Here is a 27690-nt window from a genome sequence, read left to right as displayed (position 1 = left end):
TGAATTTAAGTTAAATTTAATTATTAAAATTTTAATAATTTTTTGAAATCATATCTAAGTATATAAATCAACAAACATTGATTAGGAATCTACTATGAGCTAGACATTGTGGATACAAAGTCAAAAAATGAAACCATCCCTGCTCTCAAGGAACTAACATTATATTAAGAGTATTGATCTTAGAAAGTCATGGTTGGGAAACTGGAAAGCAGTCGAGCAGAAATTAGATTGATGATTATTTTTCATTATATCCTATAATAAGCTTAAAATAGATATGTGGCCTGAATTTAAAAGGTCATACTACAAACAAAAAAAAATCACAAAAGAACAAAATTAGGCACTTTTCATAATTTCGGGTAGGGAAGAATCAGTCCTTCATTAAACAAAAAATATGTATGTAGTCACACAAGAAAAAAATTGGTAATTTCAATGACATGAAATGGAAAAGCTTTTGCACAAGAAAAATTAAGGTATCTAAGTAAAGAAACCATTGGGGGAAACAATTTTTGCATCAAATATATTTGATACAGAACCATTCCCCAGTGGATAAGCAGTGAAAGGCCACGATCAACAGTCCTCCAAAGAGTTGTAAACCATTAACAACCTTATGAAAAATTGTTTCAAATTAACAATACAAACATTCAAAACAAGTATGAGGATTTCACTTCACACTCAGCAAAGTGACAAAAACAAAAAAAAAAGATGGAGAAGCTGTAGGAGGACAAGGCCCATTTGATCTTCATCAAAAGTTTGAGAAGAGTTAATGTATGTTTGTTGCAGCTGTGGATTTACCCAAATATTCTGGAAAGCAATTTGAATTATGCATTTTTTTAAAAGTCACTAAAATATCTGTCTTTTGATTTACAGACTCCACTGATAGACATTTACCCCATGGAAGTAGAAAACTGGAAACGAAGTGTCCATTGACCGAGTAATGGCTAAATATATTGCGTAGATGAATATAAGGGGCAGGGTGGTGTAGTGGATAAAAGGATGGACTTGGGAGTAAAGACCTGAGTTCAAATCCTGTCAGAAATTTACCATGTATGAGATGCACCCTTTTGAAAAATTTTGGGTCTAATAACTGGGTGCATCTTACACAGTGGTTGTAGGATTTTTTACTTGTATTTCCTGCTTTTTTGCGCTTGTTTTTGCACTCGTTGTAGATTTTACTTGCATTTCCTGCTTTTTCGCACTTGTTTTTGCACTCGATTTTTTTACTTGTATTTTCTGCTTTTTCATGCCTGTTGTCTTTGCGCTCATCGTTTCGCATTTCTTACCTGTATATTACCGTTTTGCCACGTTCTGCCCAGAAACGGCTCAGAAAAGATTTTAGCACGATGCTGAATTCAAGTTAAAAGTGATCCAGTTTGCAAAAGTGAATGGAAATCGTGCTGCTGAATGTAAGTTTGGTCCTCCTCCAACTGAGAAAACAATCTGAGACTGGCCACGGGAAGAAGAAACCCCACTGAAAACGCCATGGCAGAAGGCCATGAGAAAGAAGTCAACAAAATGGCCTGATTTAGAGAGGGAACTGAAGATATGGATTGAAGAGCAAAGGGCAATTGGAATTCCTGTGTCCACAAAGATGGCTCTGAAAAAGAAGTTACTGATTTCAAAGGAGGACACAATTGGTGCTTCAGGTTCATGAAACATAATGGACTAGGCATGCGTACACGCACCAGACTCGCCCAAAAGATGCCTGAAAGCTATGAGAAGATGAATAAAACTTGAATTCAATAACTTTATGTAATACATTTTTTTTTTCAAATTTTGGGCCCCAACATTACAGTGCATCATATACATGGGGAAATATGGTACTAGTTGTGTGACCCTGGCCAAGTTACTAAACTTCCTCAGTCAGCTTCCTCATCACTGTAATGGGAATAAAGCATCCACCTCAAGCATCAGTTCAGATAACATTTGTAAAGCACTTTGCAAACCTTCAAGGGCTACCTAAATGCAAATTATTAAAAGAGAACGTTACTGTGCTGCAATACTGTCCAATATGAATTGACATGGAATAAAAGAACCTGAATGCTTTGTAGCTAGATTGACCAAACTTGGTCTTGGAGGAGAGTTGAAAAGATGCACCACCCATCCTTCGCTACAGAGGTGGGGGACTATGGGTGAGGAACACTGTCTCTGCTGATACAGCCAATGTGTTGGTTGGTTTTGTTGAACTGCAATTATGCTCCCTTCTCTGCTTTTTTTTTTAAATCTTTGTTAAAAGCTCATGAGGGAGAGGAAAGAGGAGAGGCATATCAGAAAATACAAGGGATAAATAAAAATAAACTAAAAAGGAATAAATTAAGTGAGCCAGAGAGTCAGGATGGAGGCCAGAGGCATTAAAGATGCAGGAATCTACTTCCTTCTTAATATTTACAGAAGGCTGGTAGAGTCAGGAGATCAGAGATTTGGACTTGGAAGGGGTATCACCATTTATCTAATCCTAGTTCATCATTTTACATGCCAGTAAACGAACGTTGATAAGAGTAGAAGTGACTTGTTCAAGTTCCCCCACAGAGAAAAGAGCAGAGGTGGGATTTCAGTCTGACTGCATGTTCTGTATTCCTCCTTATATTACACCTCCCCACACCTGCCAAGTGATTCAAAGTCCCTAAGAATTATTCAGGTTTCTAGTTTCTAAATGAAAGCAAGAAAGACAATCCATTTGGAAAACAGAATGAAGTCCCCCTGAAAGACCAAACTAAGCCTTCTTTAATGAACAAAAAACTACATAAATCCGTATCTTCGGATGGTCTTAAGAAGAGAAGGTAAAGAGTTTTTAGCTAGAAGCAGAATGTTATAGCGGGGCTTGCCTTGGAGCCAGGAAGATCTAGGTTCAAGTTCTGTCTCTGACCCTTGACAGCTGAGTTACTGATTCAGGAAAAGTCATTTAAACTCTCTGAGCCTCAGTTTCCTCATCTGTAAAATGAATGGCCTCTGAAGTCCTTTCCACCTCTAAATAATATCCTATGACTAAGACTCAAATTTAAGCAATCTTATTTTACCACAATAATCATGAGAAACAAAAATGAAATACTTCAGGTTAATAGTTTCTTACTCATTTCAAGAATTTAGCGATGATGTATGTGTTAGACATAAACTATGCACAAGACGTGGTCTTTCCCCCTTACCCTCTCATGACAAATACCCAAGTAAGATGGCATAAAAAGGAGAAAAAGAGGAAAGTTCACCAGCACACTGGCTTGTCTTTGTGAGCTATCAAGAGTTCAGTCTGGGGGGTTTTCAAGGAGATGAATATAGTTCTCTGCCCTTTATTTATTTTTAAAATTTTTGTCATTGAATTTGTATAAGCTGCCCTAGAGACCCTAAAATTCATGAAATTTTTATTACAAATTGTAGACAATTTTGACATGACAGATTTTAACAAAATAAAAATATATTAAAAGTTAATTTAAAAAGAAACCAAAAAGCTTCACAGTTTTGTCAAAGATTTGCTGAAAAGAAACAATTGGATAGCTTGGTCATGTAACTTTTTATTCAACAAAACATTACATTTTTTTTTTATCTTCAGCACAGAAGTTGTCATCAAAGCAGGGTAAGATCAAAGCAAAGCTATTTCTTCAGTTTCTTTTGAGCAGCTTTCTTCTTGACCATCTGTAAGCGCTTCATTGCATTGAGCTGCGACTCCTGGGACGTTGGGCCCTTGAGTGAGGATGATGACGGGTTGCTACTAGGCTCTGAGCTGGTTTTAGTGGTGCCTCCACTCGCCCCGGCTGTCCCACCACTCCCATTCCCGCTGCTGAGTTGGCTGCTTCCTCCTGGAACTAAGCTACTTGGGCTGGGAAGGCCAACTTTGCTCACATTGTCACTACTCACTGAGCGACTAAGGCCAGTTTTACCTAAAGTTAGAGGAGGCAGAGGTTTCAGTGATACAGGAGTGGTACTGCTGGTAGGAGAAGTTATTTTGGAACCTAGGGCAGCTTTAGATGTGGTGGCCAGTCCAGTCAAACCCACTGCTTTCTGGTTGGCTGAGGAGGTGGCAGGTTTCCCACCAGCGTTCTGTGTTGTTGAACTAAGCTTGGCTGTTGAAGGTCCGGCAGAAGAGGTTTTGGCTGCAAAAGCTGCCCATCCTGTTAGGCCACTGGGTGCAGAGGAGGAAACACTAGAATTGGAAGAGTTTCCTGAAACCACTGTGGATGGCTAAAAAAAATTAAACACTGCATTAGAACAAACATACATTCTTCAAGCCCTATAAGAAAATTTGATCCCTACATTTTTTAAACTATAGGAAACATGTTAGTTAAAACTAGGCCCAAATGTAAGATATGTATAAGGTAATGAAAGTTTTATTAAAAAAAAAATTAAAACAGACCAGAACTTGTATATCTGAGTTGCCTCTTCCACAGTGATTATGTATGTTGTGTGTGTGTGTGTGTGTGTGTGTGTGTGTATGTGTGTGCGTGCGTGCGCTACCAAATAAAGAAGGATGGGGTTCTTACTCTTTTATGAAGGTTTTTATCAGCTATTTGAAGGTAGAACTGCTGTAGCCCTGACGTGTACCTAGATTCCTGTTTCATTACAATTTCTTCCATTAACCAACCTGGCCAAATTAAATACCTCTGAGTGTAGACAACAAAGCCATGTAGAACTCAGCATGAACATTTATTTCTCCATTCATACTGTGTAATTCCTTCAATGGAAATTCATGTTGGCATTCTTACTCATCCCTGCTCATTTTTTAAAAGTTCCTCCTGGGCCATAAAACAGTTTAATGAAAAACAATCCTGGCACAGAAAAAAAAAAGTGATATTTGCCCTGTCTAAAATAGCAAGGAATGCCCAGAGACCTGAAAAAACATACCTACTTCCATTAAAGCTGGCTTCATAACGTCTGTCTGAAAGCAGTTTTTTTTAAAAAAAAACTTTAATATTTTATTTTTCCCCAACTACACGTAAAAACAATTAACATTTGTTTTTAAAATTCTGAGTTCTAAATTCTCTCTCTCTCTCTTCCCTCCTCTCTCATTGAGAAGGCAAGCAATTTGATAAAGGTTATACAAGTGCAGTCATGCAAAACATATTTCCACATTAGTCATGTTGTGAAAGAAAACACAGACATTCCCCCTTTCTCCCTCCTCCAAAAAAACCCCAAGAAAAATAAAGAAAGCTTAAAAAAAGTATGCTTCCATCTGCATTCAGACTATATTAGTTCTTTGTCTGGTGATGTATAGCACTTTTCTTCATAAGTCCTTCAGAACTATCTTGGATCACTGTATTGCTGAGAATAGCTAACTCAGTCATAGTTGATCATCGTACAATACTGCTGTGGCTGAGCCCTTCCCCTCCTACTTTGATGTTTGGTAAGATAGAGTTCTATACCCAAGTAATTACATTTGTTATTCCCTCTTTAGCCAATTCTGATGAGAGTAAGGTTCATGTGCCACCTCACTCTCTACTGTCCTTCCTCTTCCTTTGTGCTATAAAAGCTTTTTCCCACCTCTTTTATGTGAGATTTACCCCATTCTATCTCTCCCTTTCCCCTTCTCCCAGTGCATTCCTCTTTCTCACCCCCTAATTTTATTTTTTTTAGATAATCATCCCATTATATTCAACTCACACTCTATGTATTCTCCTAAGTGCCTAAGGAAAAAGTTTTTAGGTGTTACAAGTATCATTTTCCCATGTAGGAATGTAAACAGTTGAGCCTTATTGAATCCCTTATGGTTTCTCTTTCCCGTTTACCTTTTTATGTCTCTCTTGAGTCTTATATTTGAAAGTCAAATTTCCTATTCAGCTCTGATCTTTTCATCAGGACTGCTTGAAAGGCCTCTACTTCACTGAATGTCCATTTTCTTCCCTGAGAGATTATACTCAGTTTTGCTGGGTAAGTGATTCTTGATTGTATTATTAGTTCTTTTACCCTCTGGAGTATCATATTTCAAGTCCTCCAAACCATTAATGTAGAAATTGCTAAATCTTGTGTTACCCTGACTCTGGTTCCATGATATGTGAATTGTTTCTTTCTGGCTGCTTGCAATATTTTCTTCTTGACCTGAGAGCTCTAGAATTTGGCTATAATATGCCTGGAAGTTTCCATTTTGTAATCTCTTTCAGGAGGTGATCAATGGATTCTTTCAATTTCTATTTTATTCCCTGGTTCTAAATTATCAAGGCAGTTTTCCTTGACAATTTCTTGAAACATGCTGTCTAGGCCTTTTTTTTTTCCTCATGGCTTTCATGTAATTGAACAATTCTTAAATTACCTCTCCTGGATCTACTTTCCAGGTGAGTCATTTTTTCAATGAGATATTTCACATTTTCTCCTATTTTTCATTCTTTTGATTTTGCTTTATTGTTTCTTGATATGTCATAAAATCATTAGGCCAAATTACCTACTTGTCCAAATCAAATTTTTAAGGAATTATTTTCTTCATTGAACTTTTAGACCTCCTTTTCGATTTGGATAATTCTACTTTTTAAGGAGTTCTTTTCCTCAGTGAATTTTTGTACCTCTTTTTTCATCTGACCAATTCTGCTTTTCAAGGAATTCTCTTCATTGGATTTTTTGTGCCTCATACTATTTGGCTTATTCTGTTTTTTTTTTAAGGTGTTATTTTCTTCAGTATTTTTTATGCCTCCTTTACAAAGCTACTGACTCTTTTTTCATGATTTTCTTATATCAGTCTCATTTCTCTTCCCAATTTTCCCTCTATCTCTTAGTTAATTTTTAAAATCCTTTCTGAGCTCTTCCAAGAATTATTTTTAGGCCTGAGACCACATTTTTCTTTGTGGCTTTGACTGTGTTTTGACTCTGTTGACTTCTTCTGAGTTTGTGTTTTGCTCTTCTCTGTCACCACAGTAACTTTCTATGGTCAGGATATTTTTCAGTTGTTTGCTTATTTTTCCTGCGTATTTCTTAACTTTTAATTCTGTGTTAAAGTGGGGTTTTGCTTCCAGGTGTAGGGGGCACTATACCAAGCTTCAGGTTTTTGGTACAGCTGTTTTCAGATAATTTTAGGGACCTGTAAGTTTTCAGTTCTTCCAAGATGGTATAAACTAGAGAGAGGTGTGCTTACTACTCTCTTGGCCTGTGCTCTGGTCTATGAGTACTCTTTTCCAACCTGGAACGTGACCAGGGTCCTAGCTCCCCTGTGGTTACAAGTTTTGGTGTGCTAGTATTCTTTCTCACCCTGGGATTGAGACCCAGATCCAAGTGTGGGCAATGCAACAGAATCCTGCCTCTAGAGTCAGCAAAGGGACCCCTATAATCTCCTTCTGGCACAGCCTGTGCTGAACTGTGCTCCACTTCCACTCTGGTCCAACAGACTTTTCCTACTGACCTAAATTGTCTTGGGCTAGAAAACTGTCTCACTCCATCCTTTCGTGGATTCTGTCACTTCAGAATTCATTACTTAAAGTTGTATGGGGGGAATTTAGAAGAGCTCAGGCAAGTCCTTGCCTCTTCTTTGCCATCTTGGCTCTGCCCACATTGTTATATTTTTTTACCACTGCGGTCAATAACTGAAGCTAAATCCAAGCTGTCTACTTCGTATGAGGGAGAATAATGTCTTTGGTTCACCAAGTGTGACAAGTGCAAAGATTATTACAGAAGCTTTATAGGACAACAATCTCACAAGGTTATCAAAGGAAGCATTTGCTTCAAGTAAACAAGAGAGTCACAAAGGAACGCACACAGGTCATCAGAGAACAAGTTAGTATAGAAATCAAAAGACAGGCCTAATAAACTTATAATTTTCAGCAAAAGCAAAGCTAATATTTTTTTCTCTTCTCTCTAAAACAAATCATCAGCCATATGGCAAAATAATCCCTCTATAAACTTCACAAAATGCAGTCTATTTGAAGTAATTAAAAAGAGCAGCACTTGTGAGGCACAAGTAAGGAAGCCAATCCGTCAGACTTGGTATTTATTCTGAATACTTGCGGTTACCTAGCACTGCTATCTGGCTGGACGACAGATGGTCCATCACAAAATCAAGATGTAGGCAATGAGAACAATGGAGGCAAAAATATTCTCTTCATTGTTTCCAGGGAGATAATTTCCCTAAACTGTTTAAACTTAAAACATTTTCTTGGCTCTCATCCTAGAGTTTCTTTACCTACTATGCGCAAATGAGAACAAAACAAAAAGGAATTGGTCTGATGAATTCACTTTTACTTGTCTGTTCTCTTTTTACCATTTCATGAGAAGCCCCTACCTCTACCTTAAAGCAACAACAAAAGTCTAGTCCAAAACTGATTAAGGAATAAAGAACTTAAAAGTACTTTCAAAGTTCTTCTGCTAGTAAAACTCTATTTCAAATACTTTATTAACATATTTTCCTATCTCAGTCCTAACAGAATCTCTATCCCACTGAACCTATCAAAGTCCTAGGAAAATAGAAGGGAGAAATTTCACTGTTTTCTTATATGAGACATCAGTCAACTTTACAGTCAGAGATATAACAAGATATTTCAATAAGGAATATTCAGAAATATTTAGAATTTATAGGTATTTTCTGCTAAGAATCATGTAACAAATAATTTAAGTAAAGATCCTAAATTCTCTATTCATTACTCAAAGATTTCATGTTGTATTTTTCACAATTTTTGCCATAAGTAAATTATTGGAATGTAATCTATTTTAGAAGTGATTAAATTTAATACAATTAACTTCAACTTTCAAGGGGGTGATATTCCTAGAAAAGAGCAGCGGAAAGTAAAACATGTGAATGTTGATACATTGAACCTATGGGAAATAGGGGGTTAGGTTCCCATGACCACCAAAAATTGTAATCTTTCACTAGAGACTGCTGAAAATATTTTTTCACATAAAATTCTTTATAACAAAAAATTAATTCTGATAATATGCACTTTTCCTAACATAGTAATTGTGAAATAACCCATAAAATGCAGGGGAAAGGAGAGGCAATGCCTGATGGGACTGGGAGGGGCAGGGATGACAATGTCAGAAGAACCATGAGGTACAAAAGAGAAAAGGGCAACCTGCCATCTCTGATCTCCCATTTGGCTCTCTGATTGAACTCTTCCCCAAAGAAAAGAACATGCCTTGGGTTGAGTCCCCGGCCTCCAGTTCATGCTTCTCCATCTTGAGCAGCTTGGCTGACTTGGCCGGGGCAGCCCGGTCTGCTTCTCTGCCACTCTGTGCCAGCCTGAGCCTGGCTGCATTGGCAGTGGGGGTAGCAGGGACACTTGCTCAACTGAGCAAGGAGCAAATGTGCACAGTTGTCAAAGCAAAAGTGAAAACGAGGTTACTAATAAAATCACAAGAATGCTTGAAGTTGGGAAAGTTAAATGCATGAATGTTGAGGATTGTTTGTATATAGCAACCCATGAAATTCATTATGCTTGCCAGTACCAAGCTGGATCAGTTGACCAATATGGAAGACATATTTATATCAAAACTATCAACTGTTACAGTGTTATAGTTTTATTTTTTTTACAATGAGAGAACAAATATCAACTAACCAGCTAACCAGTGGACCAATACATCAGAATTATTTAGTAATGTATTTTTTTAAAAGCCAGATTTCCTGATATATCTTCAAGGGTAGCATGGAACAGAGAGTTTATTAGACTATTCTGGCATCAGACTTAGAGAGCTATTGCATAGCCATTTATTTTACCCTGTTGGTTTGGTATGTGCAGCTCAATGGCAGAAGTGAGAAAGAATTAGAACTAAGGGAATTAGAATAATGTTTTAGCCCACACTGAAGTGACTATAAGATGGTACAGTAATCCAATGTGTTCTCGGGCATGGAACCTCAAAGGTGAAAGAGCCACAAAAGAGTATTTGATCTAAGACCCCTGTTTATGAAACAGAGATACCATAAAAAGTTTTTCCTTTTTTGGAATTAAAAATTAAACAGAACCTACAAAAGGAAAAGCCTCAAAATTTCAATTACCATTAAAGAACACAAATCAAAATGAAGAGTGACAAATTTTGATATAAACATTCCCTTCTTTACCTAATAGGAACAGTTTCATTTTTAATATAAATTTTGATATGTCGAGGGGAAAAAGGCAAAAAAAAATTGAAGAAAACTTCTGCTGAATTAAACATATTTTATTAGAATAAAAATATAAATATACTCTACCTTAACTTCCGTTCTCTTGAATGCTAGAAAAGTTGTTTCTTGTTTTAGTTTAGTTTCCGGTTTTTTAACCAGTGGATCTTTAACCGCTGGAGCTGCTGAAACAACTGCAGGGGCTGGTTTTTGGGCTGGTTTCTGTGTCTTCTGAGCCTGGAGAAATAATCAATTGCTTCTATGAGGAACCACATTTGGGGCACTCAAGTAGACATCAAACAGGAAAAAAGACCAGTAAGACCCCTTTCTACATGATCTGACTTTATAAGAAATTCGACTGCTCTAAATATTTTATCATCCACATAAAACATAGGATCCGGGGCCAACTTAATAGATGTCATATTAATGAAGATAGCAGATGTCATTTCTGGCAAAGAGAACAGTGAATATGGGAAATTATGATGACTAGATGCTACACGATATTGTCTAACATCAAACTGAAGTGATTCAGAGAAAAGAAACAGGGAAGCCATCTCTAATCAAGGCAAGCCTACTTCTTCACCAGGCCTGCTCTTACTGGAGAGAGTTGGAAGAATTCTCCAGGGAGCAGTCACCTAGCCTGACTCAATGACACCAGTTCATAAAAAGGAGTTGTTCCCGTCCTTTCTCCGCCCCAACACAAGGACAGCACTGGAGCTCCAAAGAGGGAAGGTAGAGGGAAACTGTGACTCTGGCTAATACTCTATTCCCCAATAGAAGGGACATTACTTCCTCCATTGAGTTCTACGGATTACCTAGTATATCCAAAGCAGAAAGCAACATCTTTTCCCCTAAAACTACCCCTCTTTCAAATTTCCCTTTTTCTATCAAGGACACTACCATTTTTCCAGTCTCTCAGGTTTACAATCTTGCTGTTATCCTCAATTTCTCTCTCTCCTTCACTTCAACATATCTAATCTGTTTTGAAATCTTGCTTTTTCTACCTCTGTAACATCTCTCCTATCTGTACCTTTCTCTCTACTCACATAGCCGCCATTCTAATTCACCTCCTTATCATCTCTCGCTTGGACTTTTGCAATCGCCTCCTAATTCATCTCCCTGTCTCGTTTCTTCCCACTGCAATCCATCTTCCATACAGCTACTAGCATGGTTTTCCTGAAGTGTAGATGTAGCCATGCCATAACTAAACTCAATTTACTCCAATGGCCACCTATTGCCTTGAGAATCATGTACCATCTCCTTTGTTTGGTTCTTAAAATTCTTCACACACCGGCCCCATCCAGCCTCTCCCCAGGCCTGCTGGTCTCCAGCCCACCTGGCCTTCTTGCTGCTCCCCACACCTAGCACCTGCCTCCTGTCTCTCTGTGCTGCTCCTGTACTAGCTGCTCTCTATTACTGAAATGGGCTCACTCTTCAGCCTCCTCCTCTTGAAGTTCTTGTTTAATTCAAAACTAGCTCATGTGTCACTTTCTGTGTGACCCCCTTCCTAATTCCCCAGACTACTGGTGCCCTCTTGCTCAAAAAAATCACTGTGATTAATTACTTTGCCTTATTAGTCAAAACAAGTCTAAATAAGAATCATTGAACTATTATTTTTTAAAATCAACACTGAAGGCTCTTAGGCTACATAGAGAATACAAAACAAAGGAAAATGCATGGAATCAAGAAACCCAGACTGTAGAACTAGCTCTGATATGAACTTTTAAAATCTATTTAGATAATCATTTCACCTCTCTTTCAATTTTCTCATTTCTAAAATTATCCCACAGAATGAAATTCAATTCAATTTAAGCAAATAAATATTTACTATGTGCTACTCCACACTCTGGCAAGTAAAGAGTATTCTGTAGGATGAGTGACATATCTAAGAGTTTGGAGTCAGAGTAGCTGGGTTTGAATCCTAGTTCTGTAAGTCACGGCCTCCATGATTTTGGGCAAGTAACTTCAGCTCTGTGGGCCTCACTTTATGCATCTACAAAATGAGGGAGCTGCACTAGATGTATAAGGGCCTTTTTAGCTCTAAATCTATTATCCTATGAAATATTACAGCAATAAGCTTATTCAGTTAATCAAAAAGAGAGGAGCAGCACAGTGTAGGCAGGAGATGGCTGATGACTAGTGCCTTATGTCTGACTCAGACTGGTCACTGCTGCATGAGCAGTGATGGGCAAGGAGTCCCAGCTACCCTCTAAGACTGAAAGTTATACATGTACAAGTTACACTGATCTGTACCGGGAGAGAGAATTTCTACACCAATTAAATCATAGGTCCTGACATAAAAAAGGTAAAACCAGCCCTTATCTATTATTATTGTTACAAATTCCCAATGGCTTAATTAGACAATGCATTATATCATTTGTTAAATGTAGGATGTGAGAAATTAAGATGAATAATTCGTTAAACATGAATTAGTCTAACTTGTAAATTGTAGCTGGACAAATTCTCAGGTTCAAACAAAATATTTAAATCTCAGCTTTTTCCTAGTTAGTTATAATTTAGCTGAAAACAAACTATAATAAGTATCCTGACCATTCACTCTAACTACTTCTTGTGATTTATAGACTAGACACATTTACTTAGGTTTTTAGATATTCTTCCTGATTAACCTTGAATACACCTTTATAAGAGATATAAAAAATTTTTACTGGGTGTCACTGCTCAAAAATAAAAGAAAAACTTGAGAGCCAAATAAGCAGAAAACAATCTTCCTTTTTTTTTAAGTCAGAAACATAAAATATTACACTCTACTCACAATACAACAAATAAAAATGTTCTTTAGTTCCATATAATTGCAAATTAACTATGAGATGAAATAAAGGAGACAGAAGAAAAAGTAGAGCTGGAAAATGAGAGAGATGATGAGAAGGAGAAAGAGGGAAACAGAGGCATGCATATAGCAAAAAATTATATATACAACTTAGAGGGGTGAGGAGAAAATGACACTGAGAACAACATGTAGTAACGTCTCCATCTTCTGGTCTTTTACGATATTGCCACTAGAGACTTTTAGAGCTATGTTGTATTTTCACAACTATAAGCATCCATGGGGTAATCACTTTCTGGTGCCTATCCAATGGGCTGGATGAAATTAATCTCAAGCTCAGATCAGCACTGTGCCCACATGATACGTTGTGCCATGAGCTAAATGGAAAACACGTACTTGTCTAACACATACACACAGTAATATAAATATCCCAAGACAACACACATACACACACATAGTCATTTTAAAGGGTTTTTCCTTTAAGCTTACATTTAATTGTTATTTTGGGAGATTTACATAAGCATGAATCAAATGTGACAACAGAGACTTCAAAAAAGACAAAGAGCCGGCTCCTACCATTCTCTTCATTTGCCTGGTGCACCGAGCACAATACCACACAAGGCGTGGGTCATTCACTTCCTTGTCAGTCACCTGGGGTTTATGACAATCCTGGTGATAGAGATTATGGCATTCTTGACATTCTACTAACTGATTGCCAGATGCTACTGTCATTTGCCTAAAAGAACAGATTGTTTAAAAACAATATTTTATTAGATGCAATACAGTTTGAAGTCATGTCAGACAATATTTAGTATTTGACAATATTTAGTATTAAAAACAAAAAAGAAAAAATAAAAACAAAAGAAGAAAAAATTAAACCTACCAATATTCAAAGCTTCTTCTCCATTTTCTAGCTAAGGTAGATTCTTTACTTTGTTCTTACAGTCAAATGCTTTCATGGACTTCTATTTACTTAGTTTATAATGCTAGGTGCTATTAAAAATTATAAATATTTCAAGATTTTAAAATGACTGTCACAGGTAAATATGATGCCAAACTGGGCAATGGAATGAAAACTGAGAAATCTTTAGTACCCTCAGAGAACTGTGAATGCCAATTCATTAAGATTAATATGGAAATTTAAAAGTTAGACAAAAGGAAAAGAAATAATAACACTATCCATTTTATAGGGAAATGTGCATAGAATTTAAGATACGATTTTTAAAATCATGCAATTACAGAGAAGGCATTAGTCATAGTCCTGACTTTCAGAAAACAAGGCAGCTTATGATGAAGACTTCATTTCTTTAATTTATTTAGGTCTCTGGTGAAAAGAGTCACTTGGTATAAATGAAAAATTAGTGATATGCCTGTAAGTGGATGTACGTCTATGAATTAGCCAAATAGCATTTTCCAAATGATTTCTCTTTTCAGATGACAAATCAGGCTATTTAATTGCTAAGCGGCTTTTGTACATATCCCTGAGGACCAGGTATCTAGGTAACCATGGCAACTATGTTTGTGGATGGGTGGGGAAAGGTAATACCTTATTTCTTTACTTAATAAGAAAATGAAGACAGAAGAAATCGCCCAGATGGTTTTATTGAAATATTTTGCGAATATATATTTTAAACTAAATATTTCAGATTTGGAATTATATGTATATAGATAAAACACACATAATACACATTTCGGATTGCATTAAATGCTTTCTCTTGACCCAATTCACTCTTAGAAGTAGCATTTTATCTAAAATAAAAGGATCTTCACACTTGAAGATACTTTCAAAAGGAAAATTATTTCTACTAGAAGCTAAAATCAGATATTTAAGGTTTTAAAAAATACAAACAATAATTTATATTAAAATAAGAAGCCATTATATTTGCCAGAATCCATAAGATACATTGCTTAAATGTTTAGAATTTTCCCAAACTTTAAATTTAAGCTAAAACACCCATATCATTTTCTTGAGATAACAAAGTTTCTATCAGATTGATACTTTTCATTAATAAATCCTTTGGGACTAAATCAATATATATTTTCCTACCAACTTCCATTTCCTTTCCTCCTCTAAAGAATTAAGGGGACAACATAATCTAGAAGTTCAATTAATGTGAAATTCTTCAGTCCTGGTAATCACCCAACACTAGCTTATAGCAGTAAGCTTTGTTTCATCAGTGAGAATCCCAATTCCTGGATTCTCCCTGCCCTGCTCAGCATTGACGTATATGACTTTATGCAAACCCCTTTCATTTTCTCATTTAGAAAACGAGCACATTAGTTAACTCAAGCAGTACCCTTACAATGGGGGGCTAGTTTATGTCAAAAGGAAGGAATGAATATGGGTAAAAACAATTAACGAAGCACTCGGGCAGCACAGTACAGTAGAAAAGGTGCTAAAGTTGGAGATGGGTCTGTTGCAAACGGATCTGAGTTCAAATCTCATGTCAGACAACTGTTAGTTGTGCATCCATGAACAGGTTACTTAACCTCTTGATGCCTCAGTTTCCTTATCTGTAAAATGGAGATAATAATGCTCATACTACATCAATTCAACGGGTTGTTGTGAGGGATGTTCTCTATAAACACCTAAGTCCATAGGAATGGGATTTATTATTATTATTCTGGCTGCAAAGAAATGTCCCTTTTCAAAAGCACAGTAGATCTCTCTCTGAAAGTCACAATGATGATTGCTCAGAGTCCACAAAGGAATTCCAAAATGATCACACTAACCCAGATGACAAAAAAAAAAATCAACAAGCACCTGTTTTTGTGCCGGCACTAGGGACATAAGGAACTGTAATTAACAATTTTGTTCTAAAGAAGTTCACCTGTAACTAATCTGGTTACAACAATTTTTCACACACACTTTAAACTTAAGTGACAAAAATCAGTTAATTGGTACAGGTACTTTTTTATACAAATTAAACCTTTAAATATTACCTGTCTTTCTATATAACACTAGACTATCCCCCTCCTTATAAGTTAACAGCTTCAGTAAAAAGTGGTGTGGCTCAAATGATTTATATTGAAGGAAGGACAAAGCTAAATTAATAATTCAGCAGGGTACGACACACATAAAGAATACCATATCCTTCTAAAAGAAAAATAGAAAGAATGGAAACAATCATGCTTGTTAAAGGAATCTTACTTAATAAACAGAAAATGCATGGATTGCTTCCCTCGCAGGCCACAAGTCTCTAACAATCTCAATATTAAGACGTGAGCTCTCAGAATTACTACTAGAGCTTGGGAAGAAACTTTAGAGATAATACAGAAGCAGCTCACATTTATATAGCACTTTCCTCACAAACAACCCTTGGAGGTAGAGAATCAGCAGGAATTTCTGCATTTTAGAAAAGAGGAAACTGAAGTTCAGTTTGAATGATTTACCTTTGCTCACATAGCCACTGCCAGCCCCTCCTGGGTCTTAGTCAGTCATCTTTCCACTGAGCCATAATACATAACCAGGGATCAAAGAAGTCATCAAGAAAGTAAAATAACACCAGAATATTTGGCAGCTTTAGCAGCTGATTTCCCATAAGTATATGGAGTTCACATAGGCATAAACCAATTAATTTTTCCTTCCCCTCATTTCTCTATGTCTGTGTCCCTCTGCCTCTCTCTCTCTCTCTCTCTCTCTGGCAACGTACACTTACCTACAAACAACACAAGCCAATCCCATTTCCATGGCAAAATCATCAGCACTGGTCTCATCAAAAGTGGAGAGGTCGGGCATAGCTAAGTCCTTGCTAGTTTGGACTGTGATGGGAGAAGAACGAGACTCTTGCTTCTCTAATCTGGGTTTCTTTGGAACATCAACTCCTTCACTGGTGTCAGCCTTCGTCTATTAAAAAGAGCATATGTATACATACCACAATCATGCACATGCAATGAAAAGCAAGACATTAGTGTTCTGATCAGCAAGTAATTGTGGCAGCATTACAAAATATTAAAAAAAACAGGCAACAAAAATGACAATATAAAAATTTTAAAAGTAAGGTAGCTGGAATCTATAGTGTTTTATGTATGTTATCTCATTAAGTGGCAAAAAAGGAAGGTTGGGAAGTTTAAAAATAATTTTTTTCAATCAGTTAAAAATCACTAAGGAGAAAATTTTGTAAAATAAAAACATGTTAGTGTGATTCTTTTATACTTGCTTTCCTATAGACCAGATAAACACAAGTGGCCATTACATGGGCTCTATTTTCTTTGAAAAGGGTTTTTTTTTTTTTGGGTCAGGGCAGTTGGGGTTAGGTGACTTGCCCAAGGTCACACAGTTAGTAAGTGTGTCAAGCGTCTGAGGCCAGATTTGAACTCAGGTCCTTCTGACTCCAGAGCCAGTGCTCTACTCACTGCACCAACTAGCTGCCCCTACGGGCTCTATTTTCTAACTGCCTTTTCATCCTTTGAATTTGATTTCCATGTGACTAATGAATTTTCTGTGTTTTCTTGGTTTCCTGTACGGCAGAAGAATCGGCTGCTAGGTTATTACTAACAAAGTCCCTCCCCTCCCTGCTCAAGTGCCACCTTCATGACTTCCACTCAATAAATAATTTCATCTTTAGTTATTTACAATTCTCATTGTTCTCCATTTGCCATAGTTTAGGAAGGACGCTGATGAATATCAAGAAGAGTGTGCTAACAACTAGGACTCGAGGAATGTTTAGCCTGGGAGAGAGAAGCTTTGAAGGAGACAACGTAGTCATTCTTAAGTATCTCAGCAGAGAGATGAGACTTTTTCTGTTTGTCCTCGGAGGGCCAAACCAGGAACAATGGGCAGAAGGTACAAAAAGGGAATTTGGGCTTTATGTCTGAAAAAACTTTTTAACAACTAGAGAGATCCATAAGTGAAATGGTACCTTGAGAGGTAGTAGGTTCCTCTGCAATGAAGAACTTCAGGGGTTGGATGAGCACTTGTCAGTCATGTCTGAGGGGGAATTCTTTTTCAGATAGGCTAGGTAGCCACTGAAGTCCTTTCCAATTCTAAAATTTCTGTGACTCCTTCTTAACCTTTCTTGGCAATTAGTTAATTGCTACCAACATTTCATCTTAATTAATTTAATCTTAATTAATTAATTAAATTAATACTTGATACATAAGCTCTTCATCCTCAAATTTCTTCTTGGCATACATGTCCTTATCAAAAACCTATCCTGAGTCAAATGCAAAGATCCTGCAGTTTTCCACATGTAATACCACCTGCTTGATGACCTTTCTAACTACTGCCACATTTGAAGCAGGACACTGATAAGCCTGAGTATTTAGAATAAAGTGTCCAGGATGGTGAAGGACCTTGAGATTATGCATTTGAGCTAAAGGAACTGGGGAAGTTTACCCTGGAAGAGAGAAGACTTGGGGGGGGCATAACAACCTTTTCCATAGATTGGGTTGTCATATGGAACAGGAACAGGAATTGTCTGACTTGTCCCCAGGAGGCAAAGTGAGATCAGTGATTGGAAGCAAACAGATTTAGACTTGATGTCAGGAAATAGTGGAATGCGATGCCTCAGGATATAGTGGGTTTCCTTTTCTTGGAGTTTTCAAGCAAAAAACCGAATGGCCACTTGTCAGGTATTAGGTAGAAGGGATTCTTGCTTGGAACTAGGTCCCTTTTAATGGCTATTTTGTGACTAATTTTGCTTCACTTTGAGCTCACTCTGAGGACTCCTCATGGTGCTGTTATCACCTGCCTGACTGTCTTACTTATCAAATCATGGAGCTTGGCCAACCTCATGGTTTTGGCTGTCATTTACATGGTATGACTATAAAGTAAGGAGACTAATTTTCTTGTGTGGCTTATGGAGTAATGAACAAAACATTAGAGAATAACCAAAGGAGGATTATGTTACAATTTATTTCAACTTGGAGCAGTACTTAAGCTTGGCTAGTGACTCTTAACGGTATCAGTTCTTGTGAATATGAGTATCTTTCTTGACAAAATAAAAACAAGTGACCTTATTTAGAAGAGAGGTTTTTAACCTGGGGTCTGTGCACAGTTTTCAGGGGGCCCATAGACTTACATCTTTTATTTTCTCTAACCTCTAACTAAAATTTATCTGAAAATTAAATCTGAATTAAAATTCTAAATTATTAATTGAAAAAATAAACTTAAAATTAATTAAAATATTGTCCTGGAGTCTATGATGTAAAAAAAGTTAAGAACCCCTGATTTTAGCGCAAAATATTAATACAAAATTGTGTAATTAAACTACACATGACACGTTAAAAGACACTTATTAAAGGGGTTAAAAATATTAAGAGCAAGAGAGTTCTTGATGGTCATAAAAGTTAGAGATATGAAAGTTACGATCACACGAGAGTCACCTAATTGCTCAAAGGTCCAATTAAAAGCCCACCTACTTGTTTTGCTTATTAAGGTTACTCATTATAAGGTCAGTTATATTTGAAATAATTACTTATGTGAAAGAAAACTTGAACATAAGCAAGATTCTAAAAAGCTGTGCTAACACACTTTGAGTGATAATCAGGAATATTGGAGACCTGACATTTGTTTTCAGTTTTCGAGTCAAACTGGACCAAAAAGGGGCATTTTTGAAGAAAACAGTAGCCAGCAATAAAGAATGGTACTTCTTATATGACCCAGATATAAAATTTCAAAATATATGGCAGCAAACAGCAAAATCCTTGAAAAACAAAGAAGGAAATGTCAAAATGAGTGAAGATGTTGCTTTTTTCTTTGACATCAATGATACTAAATTCATTCTCTAAGAACAATCACAATCAGGCTTATTTTAAATGAGAAACTTTGAATGAGCCAAAAGGAGTTAACTCTGACTCTTTGATCAGTTTCTTTGGAATGCCAATTCTCTAGTTCTTCATGTACTATCTATGAAATAGCTATTGATCAAAAATGTATACATTCGCTTACCTGAGTGATTACATTTGGTTATATGTGACTTTTGTCCATTTCCAAATAACAAATATAGTCTTCAAGGAGTTCTTTCTAATTTCTTAGCTGAGTATTTAAGGTCTGCTACTCTCCAGCTTAAATTTCATGACTTAGTTCACTGTGTTTCCCGTATGACCTCTATACACCATCTATACCCACCTGCTGGCTGGTCCCCTTGTACTCTACCCTGTCTATCACTAAAGGTGGTAATATGCTCTTTCCACATCTGTCTTCTAAAATCCTTCTCTTCATTACAGACCTAGCTTAGGAGCTACCTCCCCCATGATGCCTTCTCATAGCACTATGCTGAAGCATCCCTTCTGCCCTATCATCTTTACTGGTATACGTGTCTTATCCCTCCTGTTACACTGTAAGTTCTGTGAAGGGGGACCTGGGTTGGATTTTATTTTTCTATCGCAGGAGATACTTGATAATCTTCTGGGTAATGAAAGGACAAACCTCTGTTATACTTGAGGATATTCAAGAGCATACATTGTGGGTTCTAAAAACAATCTTCAAAGAGAAGTTAAGTTCCAAGGCAATGATACTGAAGGGAAGAATGCTTTACCTGAGCCATGATGACACACTGTATGTTATAAATGGAAGTCACTGTGCACATAAATTTATATCTTTATATGTATGACTGTAAATGCATCAATCTTCCCTCTCTAAGATAGTAAGTACCTTCTTTAATTCAGGAATAGAACCTGACAGGCTTTTGATATTGCTGTTGAGTTTTTTTGATGAGGAGGGGGAGCCTGCACCTGTAATTTTATCGGAGTAAAGAGTTTCTGTTGAAGAAAATACCTCTACCAATGCAGACTGGTAACGACATATTCTCTAACTTATATTCTTACAGTTGCCTAAGAGAGATTAAGTAGTTTGCCCACAGTAATAGAGCCAGTATTTGTCATAGGCAGGGCGTGAAGCAAGGTCTTCCTGACTCCAAGACTATGTCTTTATCTAAGTTGCGCTGCTTTTCAACATTTAAATTCTATTCCTTAATCCTAATATCACCTAGAGTTCAAATATTTGTTGGTGAAGGTAAAAGCCTTGCATAACAATTTTCTAAAACTGTGCTCTTTAATCAAAACCTCAACATATCAATCAGAAATTATTTATTGAGTACTTAACTTACTATGTGCCTACACTGCGCATTAAGGGGTACAAAAGAAGTATAGAAGAGGTTCCTTACTTGGGTAATTTACATAGTTCTAATTCCTACACTTAGTTAACAACGAGCCCCCCCTTCAGCCCCCTCCCCCCCCAAAAACCTTACTTTATCAGCGGGCCTCTTTTCAGCTTCTTTCTTAACCTTTTCAGTTGCAACAGGCTTGCCATTATTACTACCAGAAGGAAGACTGGAAGAAGTTTTGGGCTCCTGCTTAATGGAAATTGCTTTAGCACTTGACACTTTTGGAGGTTCCACTTCCTAAATTGAAAAAAAGAAACCAACAGATAATTAAACAGCACATAATCTTTGATATGTTATAACTTTTTACTGGTCACATGGCTAAGCAAATCTTGCAACTAAAAAACTCATCACATTAGAAATACCAGGTAGCATGCAAAAAAAAAAGCCACAAAGATGATACTTCATCACAATTTTTGGTTAAGGCTCAAAAGAAATCTTGTCTCACAAGCACCTCAATAGTTCTTCTTTCTCATCTTTATATTCAAAGATTTTCATATGACATTTTTGCAAACAAATGACAGCTTCTTCTTTTTATGTAACTAGGGACATGACATTTACCTTTGAATGGAACTTAACTGGTATTGAAAAACTCTTCCAACTATAAATAATGCCTCAAAACAAATTTTGGAGCATCAGAACCCACAAGAGGATGGGGCAAAACAATTTTCTAGCCCAAGACAACTCAGAAGGTCGGCAGGAAAGGTCTGTTGCATTGGAGAGTGGAGTACAGTCCAGTGCAGGCCATATCTTAGCAAATTAGCAATAGGCCTTAGGGGCAACTGAGTCAGTGGTGGCAGCAGTGATTTTGGGACCTCTCAGTCCACAGAAGGTAATAGGTCTAGACAACTGGTCAGTAGGAGATTACACAGGTCCCTTTTCTGTCACCAGGGGCAAGACTCTGTTGCAGTGCCTATACTTGAATCTGGGTCATAGTCTTGGGTCTCAGTCCCAGGGGGAGAAGGAGCACTAGCACACCAGAGCTTGCAGCCCAGGGGAGCTGGACCCTGGTCACAGTGCCAAACTGGAAAAGGGTGCATGGCCAGACCACAGGTCAGAAGAGCAGTAAGCATACCTTTCCCTAGGTCATACCACTTTGGAAGAACTGAAAACTTAGAGGTCCCTAGAATTATCAGCTGAACAAAAAACCTGAAGCTCAGGACAGTGCCCCCTCCACCTTGGAAGCAGAGCCCCAATTTAAGACAGAGTTAAGAGTCAAGAAAGAGGCTGGAAAAATGAACTAAGAGCAGAAAAGGATCGTCATCACAGAAAGTTACTATGGTGACAGGCAAGATCAAAATACAAACTTAAAAGTCAACAGAGTCAAAACTGTTGCATCCAAAGCCTCAAAGAAAAATGTGAATTGGTCTCAGGCATACCCTTTAGTCAAGCAATACTTTTACTAGGTCTGTTTCCCAAAGAGATAAAAAGAAAAAGGAAAAGGACCTATATGTACATAAATATTTATAGTAGCTCTTTTAGTGGTGGCAAAGAATTTGAAATTGAGGGGATGTACATCAATTGGGGAATGGCACAACAAGTTGTTAAACATGATTGTGATGGAATATTATTGTGCTATAAGAAATGATGAGCAGGATGCTTTCAGAAAAACCTGGAAAGGCTCTCATGAACTGATGCAAAGTATAACGAGCAGAACCAGAACACTGTACACAGTAACAGCAATTCTGTGTGATGAGCTATTGTGAATAACTAAGCTCTTCTCAGAAATACAATGATCCAAGACAATTCTGAAAGCCTTATGATAAAAATTGTTATGCACCTCCAGAGAAATAATTAATGGAGACAAAGGCAGAATGAAGCATACGCTTTTCTGAAATCACTGAACAATAACTCCTTATGACTGCAATGACCATCATGATTAATCCAAACCTGATGATAAGGCACGCTGGCCACTTATTGGCAGATAGGTGTTGGACTCAAGATATAGAATAAGATATACATTTGCAGATATGTTCAGTCTTTTTCTTTAATTTCTTTTTCTTTCTTTTTTCTTGTGTTTTTTTCACTTGACTAACATGGAAATATGTTTTACATGACTACACATATATCAAATTGCTTGCTTTCTCAATGAGAGGGGTAGAAGAGGGAGGGAGGGAAAGAATTTGGAGCTCAAAAATTTTTTTAAATGAATGTTAAAAATTGTTTTTACATTTAATTACAGAACAATATTAAATTAATAAGGAAGTTAACTGGCATTATTTTCTCTGGCTCTTCATTTGCAACCACACTGATACATTCAGACTGCAGCAAAAAGTGACACTACCAACCGAAAAGGTGAAAAACAAAAACAAAAATCTGAGCAAAGCACTGCTTTGTCAGCCTCTTTTTTAAAAGCAATTAAATGTCATGTCAGTGAGCTTGTATTTTTTTATTTGCTTCAAAATAAAGTCCTATTCCAAGGCCTCCTGTGGCGTGGCATATTGACAGTGTGTCTATATGTTTTCCTTAACTGAATTTGAGGAAGGGTTTTGACAAACTGGCAGATGTGAACCTCCAGTGCTTCCTCCAAAGTGGACATCATGCAATGTTCCTGGATAATTCTCTGCCTCTAGGTCAGTATATTTCAGAAATTTGAATGCATTTTCCACATATAAACATTGTTAAAGCCAGCACTTACTTTCTCTGTTTCAACTTTTAAACTAGAACAGAAATTAAGCACAAGCGTAGGTTCCAAGGCATCTTCTCTATAAAATTAAAGTGGGGGGAATTATAGCTGAGTGCTATAATTAAAGAAATCCTTCTGAGTGCCTTTTAAACACATAACAGAATATTTTTCTAAACTGCTCAAACTAGCAAAGTGAACAACTGCTTTTAATGACTTAAAAACAGATCCCACTCCCAACCTTGACAAAGTATTTATATTCAGTGCTTGATATTTCAGTTGACCTTATTAGATTAACTTCCTTCTGTTTTAGAGCTCCAAAATATTATTTTAGCACCATAATTTTTTTCCATTGGTGTAGTAACATAAAACAGAAGTAATTTAATTTTAGAGTTTGTTTCACATAACACTGTAATGTCTATTAGCCTTGCCACATAACTACCTATGAGTCCACTCGAGATCACCTACCCTCACCAGGAGTCACTGGGCAGATGTTACCGTTGAAGACTAAAGGAGACAGTTAGTCTCTGAGATAAGTTAGATGGGAAACAACAGCTGCTTGGCTCTGACATTAAGTCGGACTTAATGATGGAGACTTGGCCCCATTTTGACCCTCAGATTTTGTAACAGACTATTCTATCACACAACTCTGTCTTCCTCCATATTGTATCCACTAAGCCCATAGGCCAAGGTCAGGCCCAGTGAAAAGCTGAAGATGGAGGAAGAGGAGGTGATGATGGGAGCAATCCAAAGGATCACTGAGAAGAGCTCACAAATGATAAGTCCATACCAACCCTGGCAATGTTTGGCAGCCGAAACTACAAAGTTCTGGAGCTTCACCTTTAATTCAAATTGTCTTGACTACTGCTTATGGGCTTTTTGTGTTTAAGATTTTTTTTTTAAATTATCCTGAACTTAGACACTAAATAAAAGGGGCATTTCTATGTACACAGTAGAATAAAGAAAAGATTACACACAAAACTGCACATTTCTTCTTTTCAAATATAATAAAATCAACTATAACTTCCAAAGTTGTCCTTCTTTCTTCCCTTCCTTATGTTTTGTGCTTTTTTTAATTTAAAAAAAAAAATACATCTGTGCCTTTTTCTATTTCTTTTTCTATTCTAGTCTAGTTCTCTCCCCTCCTCCAACCCTCCCCACTGGGTGGGAGAAAAACAAAACCACACCCTTGTAACAAATATGCACAGCCAAGAAAAATAATTCTTATACTGAGTATGTCTGAAAATGTATGTCTCATTCTGTATCTTGGGTCTAATATCTCTCTGCCAAGAGATGGGCAGCATGCCTTTCCATCAATTTTTGGTAATCATGATGGTCACTGCAGTCATGAGGAGTTGTTGGTCAGTTCTTTCAGACTCTTCATGACACCATTGGGGTTTTCTTGGCAAAGACACTGGAGTGGTTTGCCATTTCCTTCTCCAGCTCATTTTACAGATGAGGAAACTGAGGCAAAGAGGGTTAAGTGATTTGCCCAGGGTCACACAGCTAGTAAGTGTCTGAGGTCAGATTTGAAGTTAGGAAGATGAGTCTTTCTGTGTTTAGGCCCAACACTCTATCCACCAGACCACCTAGCTCCCCCATAAGCAGTTAAGTCTTTACAAGTCATTTTTGGGGCAGGTAGGTAGTGCTTCTCCTATTGCTACAAAAAGAGGGTTGTGAGACAATGAGATGGTTCAATGGATAGAGCACTGGGCTTGGAGTCAGAAAGAACCAAATTCAAATATGGCTTCAAACAGCTGTATGACCCTGTTCAAGTCACTTAACTTTTGTCTGCCTCAGTTCCCTCATCTGTAAAGTGGGGATAATGATAGCACCCACCTCCCAGGGTGTTACGAAGATCAAATGAGATGATAATTCTATAGCACAGCGTCTGGCACATAGTAAGAGCTATGAATGTTAGCTATTATTATGTTACTGTATAATTTGTCCTTTTTTTCTGCATACTTCACTCTGTGTCAGGATATACAAATCTTTCCAAGTTTCTATAAAACCATATTTTCTTTTTTTTTTTTTTGGCCATTTTTTAATGGTACAATGGTATTCCACTACATGCATATACCATGTTTTTAGTTATTTGAAAATTGATGAGCACCCCACCCCCATTTCCAATTTTTTGCCACTATAAAAGAGCTGCTATAAATCTTTTTGTACATATGGGTTTTTTTCCCCCTCTACTTTTTAAAAATCTCTTTGGTGCATAGGCCTAGTATCATTATCAGGGTCAAAAGGGTAATTTAGTGACTTTGAGGGTGGGTGGGTATTGTTTCAAATTTCTTTCAGAATGGCTGGACCGATTCATAGATCAGTATGCCTATTTTCTTTCAATTCTTCCTTAATTTTCATTTCTCTTTTTTTTACTGATTTGGAGAATTTGTTCACATAGCTTATGATAACTTAGATTTCTTCTTTCGAAAAGTAGTTGTTCATATTCTTTGACTATCAACTGAGGGATAGACGTATTTCTTACAAATATGAAGCAGTTCTTCTTATAAGACATGAAATCTTCATCAGTGAAACTTGTCACAAAGATTTCTCCTCATTGGCATTGATTGATATGTGGGGCGAGAGTGAGGAGCTAAGGATAATACTGAGGTCTTGTGCCTGAGTGACTGGGAGGATGGTGGTATCCTCACCAATAACAGGGAGGTTCCATTTTGACCATGTTGCATTTGAGAGGCCTGTCTGAGATGTCCATATAGCAGCTGTGACAGACAATCTTATTTCAGGAGAGACAACAGGACTGATCTGGGTATCACTTGCATTGAGATGATAGTTGAACCTATGGGAACTGATGAGTTCACCAAGTGTGACAGAAGAGAGGGAAAGAGAAGGGAGCCACGGACAGAATCATGTATCTGCTTAGAGCTTACATAGTGGGAAATGCTCAGACAGACATACCCGTATGTCTGTATGTATATGTGTGTGTACATATATACGTATGTGTGTCCGTATGTATGTATGTATGTACGGTGTGAAGTGCTAATCTATCCCTAATTTTTACCAGAATGCCTTCCTGGAAGTTCCTGTCAAATAGTGAGTCCTCAGCTCTCTATTACTAATCTGTTCTACTGAAAGACTTCTACTTTTTAACCAACACTAAATCATTTTGAGGATTACTACTTTGTAGTATAATTCGAGCTCTGGTACTGCTAGGCTCCCTTTCTGCCCAATATTTTTTATAATTACCCTTGAGATTCTTCATCTTGTTCCTCCAGATGAATTTCACTATTTTTTTTTCCTAGCTCTATAAGGGTATTCTTTTGGTAGTTTCACTGGTATGGCACTGAATAAATAAACTGACTTAAATGGTATTGTTTTAATTATATTTTCATGGTCCACCCATGAGCAATTACCATTTCTCTAATTATGTAAATCTATTTATATACAGTTTGATAGTTATATTCATATAATTTCTGTGTATGTCTTGATCAATGGACCCTCAAATATTTTATATTTGTATGTGTGTGTATATATATATATATATAAATATAAAAATTAATATGTGGGCGTGTGTGCATGTGTGTGTGTGCGTGTGTGTGTATGTGCACGCATACGCAAATCATAACCAAGTTATTTTGAAAGGAATGTCTCTCTCTCTTCCTGCTGGATTTGATGATAATATACAGAAATGCTGATTATTTATATGGATTTATTTTATATCCTACAACATTGCTGAATTTGTTTCAATTAATTTTTAGCTGATTCTTTTGGGTTCTATAAATAGACCACAAATATCATATACAAAAAGTGATGGTTCTGTTTCCTCTATGTTTATATATTTATTCTCTAAATTTCTTTTTCTAGTCCTATTGCTATAGTTAATACTTTTGGCACTATAGTAAACAAAAGTGGCGATAAAGGACAACCTCTAGCCTTTCCCCATTTCAGATGTTGACTTGGTTTTAGATAGATACCATTTACTATTTTAAGGAAAAGTCCATTTATTTCTATGTTTTCCAGTGTTTTAAAAGGAAGCAAGCATTTTATTTTGTCAAGAATTTCTTAGCACCTAAATAAATAACCTAGGGCAGCTAGGTGGTGCAGTAGATAGAGTGCTGGGCCTGGAGTCAGGAGGACTTGAGCTTAAATCCTGCCTCAGAAATTTACTATCTGCATGATCCTGGATATGTCACTTAACTGTTTGCCTCAGTTTCCTCATCTC

General features: G+C 37.0%; 1 protein-coding gene across 1 annotated transcript in view; it reads right to left on the bottom strand.

Moving 5' to 3' along the window:
- Positions 1 to 3492: 3492 nt before the first annotated feature.
- The window catches only part of INTS12 (integrator complex subunit 12), a 35630-nt gene continuing 11432 nt past the window's right edge, over positions 3493 to 27690 (bottom strand). Inside the window, exons 3-7 of the mRNA XM_036763499.1 lie at positions 20972 to 21124; positions 16439 to 16626; positions 13356 to 13515; positions 10085 to 10231; positions 3493 to 4170 (exon numbers count right to left, since the gene is read on the bottom strand). Of these exons, the coding sequence (XP_036619394.1) occupies positions 3583 to 4170; positions 10085 to 10231; positions 13356 to 13515; positions 16439 to 16626; positions 20972 to 21124 (1236 nt within the window). The 3' untranslated portion in view covers positions 3493 to 3582. The remainder of the gene's footprint in view (positions 4171 to 10084; positions 10232 to 13355; positions 13516 to 16438; positions 16627 to 20971; positions 21125 to 27690) is intronic.

This window comes from Trichosurus vulpecula, chromosome 6 (assembly GCF_011100635.1).
Source record: "Trichosurus vulpecula isolate mTriVul1 chromosome 6, mTriVul1.pri, whole genome shotgun sequence".
Lineage (NCBI taxonomy): Eukaryota > Metazoa > Chordata > Mammalia > Diprotodontia > Phalangeridae > Trichosurus > Trichosurus vulpecula.
Note: the sequence above shows the minus strand (reverse complement) of the source record. Positions and strands in the feature narration are given on the sequence as shown.